At 39.7% G+C, this 9,743-nt stretch overlaps 1 protein-coding gene across 1 annotated transcript; it reads left to right on the forward strand.

Annotated features, from left to right (window-relative positions):
• Nucleotides 1-7,977: 7,977 nt before the first annotated feature.
• LOC122296634 lies at nt 7,978-8,436 on the forward strand. The gene has a single exon (XM_043106437.1). The coding sequence runs from the start codon at nt 7,978-7,980 to the stop codon at nt 8,434-8,436; it is 459 nt and encodes a 152-aa protein (XP_042962371.1).
• Nucleotides 8,437-9,743: the final 1,307 nt, after the last annotated feature.

Consider the following 9,743-nt stretch of genomic DNA (forward strand, 5'->3'; position numbering starts at 1 on the left):
AATCAGTGGAAAAAATTCAAAATGGAATCAGCTATACATGCTATAGCAAGTATATGTTCCCACAGTTCATACTAATGTCATGGATTCCTCCCAAGATATGATATGAAGCGACAAGTTTGTAGAATTTCAATACTCTTTCTCTGCGAATAAATGTTTCATGAATTCAGATTGGACTAATAGTTTTGGGATACAATATAACTGAAAGTGTGCTATAGCATGGATGAGGCAATAGCGCACTTAAATCTTGCAATATGCAACTGCAGTACGTGCAATAGCAGTTGCCATTAAATTGGTAGTAGCTTCTATAGTGATAGTCCCAGGGGAATAGTAATTTGATTGATGTTGACATTGTCCAAAATTGCATTTAGAGTCAAGAAAACTAAATACACAAATCTGTATATAATATGATTGGCAAGAGTAGAAGCATTAAAATTAATATTTCTGGTATGGATACACATTGAATACTATAGAAGCTCCCCACCTTTTAGCTTTAGTCATGTAGTTTAACACATTAAGTCCCTTGGAAGTTTGACAGATTTTGCTTTTTGACAATTTCAGGAGCAATTTGGCACCATGCTATGTGGATTCAGATTGGTAAATTTGAATGTCTGGAGAAGACATCAAAGCAACCTGTTCTTAATTAATGCTCATTTAATCTGTCTTTTTTCCTGCTCTGCACTTATAATTCCCATATGTACTTGGATAATGTGCTGCCAAACATGTTAGTTAAGTTCATGGCCTTCAAGTAAACTCCCGTTTCAATGAATGTATGATATTTTCTATATCATAGGTGTAAGAACAATGTTGGCAGATTTGTACTAGTTGTTGGTGGTTATGTATGTAAGTTGACAGATTATTAACCCTAAGAATTCTAAATCTGTTGTTGATATTTTGACTGGGTAGCCCTTCCTTTACACAAAATTGTTGTTCATGTTTGTTGGGATAAGTTTGTTGTTGAATAACAGGTTATATATGCATCTACTAGCCAAGAAGTATACTGCATCCTAAGAACTATAGTTGTCATATTGAACTATAGTTGAATAATAGGTTATATATGCATCCTAAGAACTATAGTTGTCATATTGAAATCTGGACATTTATAGAGTGTCCAGTTGGTGACAAAACAGATGTTGTGACAATACCCATGTCCTCTAAACCAGTTTTAATGGGAAAAAGTATACTACCCACTAAATCATTACGTGGAAAAAAGTTATACCAAATTTTGCAATTGGACTACCACAAATATTAAACAATATTGAGGTTTACGCTTGTGTAGTCAAAAATAGGATTTCCACCACCACATTTCACAACAAATAAACGTTTCCCACCAAATGGAATCAAGGGAGTGGCGTTTTTCCACCACTTTTCAACGCAGCCTAAAACTTATTCTCATATCACAACAATTCAATTGTTCAATCGTTTGTGAAGAACAACTATAATGGATAATCTTCTTTAGCCACGATTAGCAGTCACGGGGATAGTAATAGTTATAACAGTAAACCATATTTGCCACCAAAATTCCTCATCCCAAAACTCTCTATAGCCAAGAAGTGTTGGATGTGGAAACACTTTAACCCACTAAACTGTCCACAAAATGATGCATGGAATGAAACTTTTTCCTGACTACTGATTCCATGCATAAACATTTTTTTGCCACCAAAAGTTTTCATTCCAAATTTAACTATAGCCAAGAGGTAGTGGATGGGGAAAAACTTTATGTCACTAAAATTTCCACAGAGTTATTTGTGGATAAAAGTAATTACCGACCATTGCTCGCATGGAAAAAAACTCTATTTGCACCACAATAGTTTGGTTGGCAACATAGTTTGCCACGGAGGAAAATACCTATTGACACTATTAGTTTTCATGGGAATAAATCTTTTTTTGCCACGAAATGAGGTAATGGTGGGTAAATTATCTTTGCTCATGAAGTATATGCCACGAAGGAGCCACCAAAGGAATTGGTGGAAATAATTTTTATCCAATGAATGCATTACTTATTCCGATCACTAGCTTTCACGGCAAAAACAACAATCTGTTGTAGTGTGATGACTAGCAGTGGTTCCACGCAGTTTACGGCAGTTTGGAGCTAGCAAACGTGGGGTGGCTTCCCGAGATGGAGTGGTGGCTGTTTCAAAGCTCTCGGTCTGTGGCTTGCTTTCTTGGTAATGCTCTATTTTTTGAGAGCAAAAATAGGGGTGTTTTAAGGTGGCAAAAGGCGTGGAGTGGTTTCCTTACTGGCTGCTATTGTGAGATAGGGGGTTGGGTGGCTACGGTTTCGCATGTGGCTGGGCAATGGCCAGTTGCTTCCGTCGTGCAAGGGGAAAACTCGCATTGGGTGGTTTCCATTTGGCTGAGCGCACACGGGCATGGGTTTTTGTGATGGAGGTCATGCAACTAGGCTGCAGGTGAGGTCTAATGCCGAGGGTGCGGAGGTGCAGAGACAGGGACGATGACTGCATGGAGGTTGTGGAGGGTGGAGACTGTCGTGAGTGGCAATTGCGAGGTGGCTGTGGTGATAATTTACGGTGGAGGGAGTCAAGGTGGTGAGGGTTTGTTGATGCTGTGACAAGGTTGAAGAGAGCATTATGTGCATGTGGGTTGTGAGGGAATTGTGAGGTTAATGTGTGAATATATAGGCGACACAAAACAAAAAACAAACCCTAGAGAAATAAGGGATAAAGAGACGTGCAAGCATGGGTTATGGGAGTGGTGAAGCCGTGCATGTAAAGGAACTGCACGACGTGAAGTCCGATACCTGGTTCTCACGGGAATGGGTTTGGGCTTTTGGGGAATCGGGTAGGGCTATTTCAAAAAATATTTGGCTTACGGTGCGATAGTGTAGAAAATTTATAAAATGGTTTTTTTTTTTAATTTTTAGAAAAAATAAAACAACTTGTTCAAAACTTAACTCGGCCCATAAAACGATTTTTAACCTAAATATCAAATTTTAAAAAACTTTTAAACCACTGAAATAGAGATTTTAGGTCTATATTATACTTGAAAATAAATAAATAAATAAAATATATTTAAAAAATTCAAATGAATTTTTCACACATATAAATCCAAAAATTCTTTAAAACAACCTATCACTGGACCGGGTTTTACAAACCTGATCTGATTGGAATGAGCTCGACCATAACTCCTTTTCGTTACTTTTCCCTCGATCTATCTCACTTTAAGTTCGCAAAATGAACCGAACGAATGAAAGGTCATGCCGCAGTTCTTTCTACTGGACAACTTCCAACTTTCTGTCCTTGACACAACCTTAAAAGGAAATCACAGCTGCCAACTAGTGAGAAACACAGTTTTGTTTTGTTTTTTTTTTTTATTTTTTTTATTTTTTTTTATCACTAGGACATCAGATTTATTCAAATGAAAAACAAGGGAGAATTTACAAACATAATGATGCAGGGAGATCCGAGACAGATGATGCTGAGCTGTCAGATTGCACCTTGATGGCGCTGAGATACCATGAGTTGGTAGATCAATGCAAATGCGAGAATTGATTGTGATATGTTCCTAATTGAGGCCGTTTTGAGTGCGTTTCAATCTTTAGACTATAACTTTGGCTACAGGTGTCGGAATCGCGCATAAGACCCTAATTTGGAAATCTCTTTTCGATCTCAAATCATGAAAAAAACTATAGAAGATCTTAACTATAATTGTATCAACAGGGGTTTGGGGAGAGAAAGCAAGCAGATCCTTTTGGTGTCAAAGGTAGCAATCAGTGTGGTGACTAAAATATACTAGGAAAACGAACCGTTTAGTCAAATATATTTACAAGTGATCCTTCTATTGTATTACCTTTTCTAGGTTACCAAAAGGAACTCCTGTTAATTATGATTAGTGCATGCATGTATGTGAGACTGATTCCCATGTCGTTCCGTGTCGTTGCGCTATTTCACGCAGTGACACCAGATTAGGACCCAACATCTTCGGATCACTCAGTTCCAACCTACCCCTCTTTTCCCCATCATATCACCAAATCAGACCATTCATTAATTGCTCCTATATTCTCTCTCTATATTTTATCACTTCCTTTAACATAATGAAGATCGAGGAAGTTGTGCGTGCATGAGTGGTGAGTGATGAGAGACATCTCTATTTTCTTCTTCGTAGTGACAGTGACTCTGTTGGGGTATCTAACTGGTCTTCTAAATTTTTATAAGCTAAATACCAAATTTTCACGACCTTGCAGGGCTCTCCTACGTCGCAGCAGTAATGTCTTTCTTCTACGCTTTCATATATAGGCATCAGTCTCTCGATAGCATGAATAGCAGGTCTAGCAAAAATGCAAATTTATAACTGATAAATACAGTTGGGAAGTACCTACCATTGGGGGTTGCGGTTGGGGGAGGGGAATTTCATTGGCATGACAAATTTTTATGGCCTTCCATTAAAAGTAGTGGTTAGTGAAGTATGCTTTTTTTGGTTTCAAGTGTTTTCATCTTTTCAATTTTGCAGATGGGAAAGAAGATGGGAAGACAATCATCATAGGTGTAAGTGCAGGAGTAGATGTGACAATTTCACGGAAGGTGTGGAACTGTTTACAGGCCATTGGAAACGTTCCCTTTGCCTATTTGTACTCGAACATCCTCATTGATATACAGGCAAGCTCTATCACAATCTCTAAGTACATATGTATAATCTTCTTCCACTCGTTTCAAGAGTACTTATAATTAATTGGATAATCTATCACAAAATATTTTCTTCCAAAATAACGTTGACTGAAGTTTCAAAAAATTGTAGGATACACTAAAATCAAGCCCACCAGAGAACCTGGTGATGAAGATCTAGAGTAGTTGCTGCCATTGGAGTGTTAGTTACCACTAGCTTTTACTTCCTGTGTGGAGTTCTGAGCTATGCAGTGTTTGGAAATTTTTTAACAGAATTTGGTTTTTATGAACCTTACTGGCTTATTGACATTGCTAACATTTGCAATATTATTATCCATCTTGTGGGAGCTTAATTACCAGGTAATAATTATTTTTTGATAGCCTAGAGCAAGACGACAAATGTTACGTTTACAAAGAAAACTTTGAAAAGTAAACAAACAAATCTCTACTCGAACCTAGCATTTCTCTTTGTAAAATAATTTTATAGGAACTAATAACTTAGAAGGGATGACGAGAGCTCATGCATGAGGCCATGTTACCAAATTTTAATATGATGACTGCTCATTACGCTACAGAGTGTTCCAATTGGCCTTAAAACTCGTGGGTTTTGTACCACTTGTTTTGTATATCGGAAATAAACTTATATACCAATACAGAGAGTAAGGAAGTATATAAATAGAAGACAAGTGTTATGGTCACAAAAAGATCTTATAAAAATAAATCTATGATTTAGCTCAAATGCGAGTGTGTCTACGTGCTAAATATAAACACTGTGCTAAAATAATAGAAAATTAGCAAACATATTGTAATTTCCCCTTTTGGTTGCCTAAACCGACTGCTAGCTGATGCCATGTTCACGGAGTGAAGGGCAAGACATTGAGAGAGTGAGAGATCATGTAGCTAGGGGAGAAAGCTGGGGTCTACTATTTGTAGACGTTGAGCTGAGATTGGAAAACTTGGACAGTACAAAAATGAAGAAGAATTACAAAAATTACAATAGATGCCAATGTGACATAATTTCAAAATGAAATTACCGAAACAGCTTGGAATATACCCTAAACAATTTGAAATTTCATTGTCCCTCTCTCTCTCTCTTGGTTCTTTGGAGTGCGAGTAGGGTTAGTGCCGTTGTTTTTCGACAATCGGCTTCGTCTCACTGGTTGAGATTGTAGATCGGTTTCAGTGCAAAAGCAAAGATGGGTGAAGATGACCTAACTAAACAGTGGGAAAAACTCACTTTATCAACGGAAGAAACAACTGTCCTTCAAGTCAAGACTGAGGGGCTTCATGATGCATCCCTCCGAGGAAAACTCTGCATCATTGGCAGAGTACTCTCTGAAATAGGAGTCAACAATGAGGCGTTTAGAACCACCATGTCCCAGATATGACGACTAGAAGGCTGGGTCCGGTTCAAGGACCTGAACGAACAATGTTTCCTTATAGAGTTCCAGAGTAAAAAAGATAAAGAAAAGATTCTTAGTGGTAGGCCATGGTGTTTTGACAGGAACTTATTCACCATCCAAGAGGTGGATGAATCGATGTCCATCAACGCTGTTAACTTCCAGTATGAGCCATTCTGGGTCCAATGCTATAATGTTCCTCTGGCTGCTATGAATGAGAGGATAGGGAAGAAGATAGGGGAGTGTCTCGGACATGTTATCAAAGTAGATGCTGACTTTGACGGATCTGCGTGGGGTCGCTGCCTTCGCATCAGGGTGGCTGTGGACCTCCATAAGCCCCTCCTTCGAGGTAAATGGTTAGGTTTTGAAAAACAGAAACTTTGGATTTCATTTAAATATGAACGTTAGCAGAATTTTTGTTTTCATTGTGGAGTCCTATTTCATAAAGGAAAAGAATGTGTAAGACCATACTATGAAACTCAAAGTGAAGAAAAAGCAAAAATGCAGTTTGGCCCGTGGCTCAGGGCACAACCAATGAATAACTCGATTTTCGATAGGCGTAAATATGGGGGAAATGGGGAGAATGAGGAACAGAACCCCTATAAACCTGCAGGGGAAAAAGATGTTAGGGGTGGGAAACCTGCTCAGCAGGAGGAATATAAGAAGGAAAACACCACTGAGGGTGTAGGGGATGAAGAATGGGAGGTGGAACAAAATGGCCTCAAAAGGGGAGTAAGACTAGTGGCCAGTATACAGGAGCAGATGACACAGAACCTTAATGCAAATGAACCCATGAGACAAACTTATGACCAACAGACCATAAAGAAGGAAAAAGTGAATGGTGGAAAGGAAGGGACCAAGAAGGAAGTATACTCACCCAGCCAGGAAAGAATATCACCTGAATCTGTAGGCCTTAGTTATATGATGGACCTTGACCCTGAGATGGATCGAAATAATATCCATGCCATCAATGCTAGGGATCTGTCCTTTAGTACAACCCAAGCTACCAGTCAAAAGATGCTGTGCTCACAACCAGATGTCAATCCTTGTATTAATGAAGACCACAAACCTACACTGTCATTGAAGGCCAACGTAACTGATAGGGCCCCTACACTAACCAGCAGTCCTATGCAAGATAAGAGCAAGAGTGGTAGATGGAAAAGAATGGCCAGAGACAAAGAGCACACTAATAGTACCTTGAGTGAGATCACCAATATACAACAAGGGGGTAGTCAAAAGAAGAGAAGTACATGGGGTGGAAAGGAGGTGTTTCATCCAGCTAAAAAGACAAGATCAAGTGGAGGTGGAAATGAGAATCAAAATGACAAGGCAGTGGCTGGATCCCAGCACTGCCACCTCAAATGAGCCTCCTATCATGGAATTGTCGAGGGCTTGGGAACCCTCGAACAATTCAAATCCTTAGGAAAATCACTAAGGAAAAGTGCCCCAACTTAGTTTTCCTTGTGGAAACTAAGTCCAATAAGACTAGAATGGAAACAGTAAGACAAGCTCTCAAGTTCGATGGGTATTTTATATAAAGTGTGGGCCTATGTGGAGGAATAGCAATCCTATGGAAGGAAGAATGGCAAGTCAGAGTTATTAATTATACTAGGTGGCACATCAGTGCCATAATCATGGATAAAACTGATTGTATACCCTGGCAATTTACTAGATTTTATGGGCATCCTGAAACAGGCAAAAGAAGTGGGAGCTGGGAATTATTGAAGATGCTGAACCCTGAACCAAGAATACCCTAGGTGTGTGTAGGTGACTTCAATGAAATACTACACCAGAGAGAGAAAGCAGGAGGTTAGGGCAAGCCCTACAAACAGATTGAGAAGTTCAGACAGGCTTTAGAACAATGTGGTATCCGAAATCTCACTTACTCTGGCCAAAGGTATACATGGTCCAATAATAGAAGGGGGAAGGGTTTTACAAAGGAAAGGATTGATAGAGCTATGGCAAATAAAGAATGGTTGGAGCTATTTCCATCTGCATTGTGCAATGTGCTGGCAGCAGTTAAGTCAGACCACTCACCCCTAAACATCTCGATATTTCATAACAGTGAAGGGGGAATTAGGAAACAAAAAATTTTCAGATATGAGGCAGCCTGGGACCTCAGAGAAGATAGTGCACTCGTGCTAGAACAAGCCTGGAAAAGGAATGGAATGGGAGGTGACTTAGCTGAATCATTGAGAGTGAAGTTGGAATCATGTCAAAAGGGACTAACCAGGTGGGTTAAAAACCACAACCAGGATGAAAAAAAGAAAACCACTCGAACCTGGGCAAAAATCAGTAGGCTACAAGACAGAGGTGATGGGGAACATATTACCTTAATGAAGCAACTGCAGAAAGATGCTGAATTGTCCCTGGCAGAAAATGACATGAAGTGGAGGCAGCGTGCAAAACAGCACTAGCTCAGAAATGGAGATAGAAATACAACCTATTTCCATATGCAAGCAAACCAAAGAAGGAAGACCAATGCCATCACAGCCATAGAGGATGGTAGTGGTAGAATTGCCTCTGACCAAAGGGAGATAGGTGACATTTTCACAGGTTCTTTTTCTTCTCTTTTCAGTTCTTCAATGCCTATTAACATTGATACATGCCTCAATGTCCTTAAGCCAAGAATCACTCAAGCAATGAGGGAGGGGTTAGTCTAACCTTTTACTATGGATGAAGTCAAAAAGGCCACTTTCCAAATGAATCCATTGGGATCCCCTGGTCCTGATGGATTTCCAGCTCAGTTCTACCAAAAACATTGGGAGTTGGTGGGTAGAGAAGTGAGTGAATTTGCCCTGGGTGTTCTGAACCATGGAGGCTCTCTGGATAAGGTCAATGATACCTATATTGCCCTAATTCCAAAAGTTAAAAACCCAAAGAGAGTAACAGACTTCAGACCCATTAGCCTGTGTAATGTCCTGTACAAAGTGGTCTCAAAAACCTTGGCAAACAGGATGAAACTTATTCTGCCTCAGAGATCATTTCAGTAAACCAGAGTGCATTTGTACCAGGGAGACTTATTTCTGATAACACCCTTGTAGCCTACGAAGCTCTCCATTCAATGACAACAAGGATAAAAGGAAAGAAAGGTTTTATGGCACTCAAGTTGGATATGAGTAAAGCATACGATAGGGTGGAGTGGGTTTTTGTGGAAGCTGTGATGACAAGAATTGGTTTTCCTCCTCAGTGGGTAAATCTGGTCCAGAGATGTATCAATTCAGTGTCCTACTCAATTCTGGTGAATGGGGAACCTCAACAGAGATTCACCCCTACAAGAGGCATTCGTCAGGGAGATCCCATCTCACCTTATATTTTTATCCTATGTGCAGAAGTATTGTCGGCTCTCTTGCATAAGGCTGAAGAGATGGGGGAAATTACCAGTGCTCCCATAGGAAGAGGTCCAATCAAAGTGAGCCATCTGTTCTTTACAGATGACAGCCTGTTATTTTGTCAAGCCTCACCAAAAGAGCTTATTAAAGTGATAGAGATTCTGGACACTTATGAACAAGCCTCGGGTCAGGTGCTCAACAAGGACAAATCATCAGTCTTTTTCAGCAAGAACACTATGAAAGAGGGACAGGACTTGATACTACAGCTAGCAGGCATAAAATCTAATGGATGTTTTGAAAAGTATCTAGGCCTTCCTGCAGTTTTAGGAAGAGCTAAAGTAGCAGCTTTCCATTCACTCATAGATAGAACCTGGTCCCGAGTAGTGAACTGG

The sequence above is a fragment of the Carya illinoinensis genome, chromosome 15, assembly GCF_018687715.1.
Source record: "Carya illinoinensis cultivar Pawnee chromosome 15, C.illinoinensisPawnee_v1, whole genome shotgun sequence".
Taxonomy (NCBI): domain Eukaryota; kingdom Viridiplantae; phylum Streptophyta; class Magnoliopsida; order Fagales; family Juglandaceae; genus Carya; species Carya illinoinensis.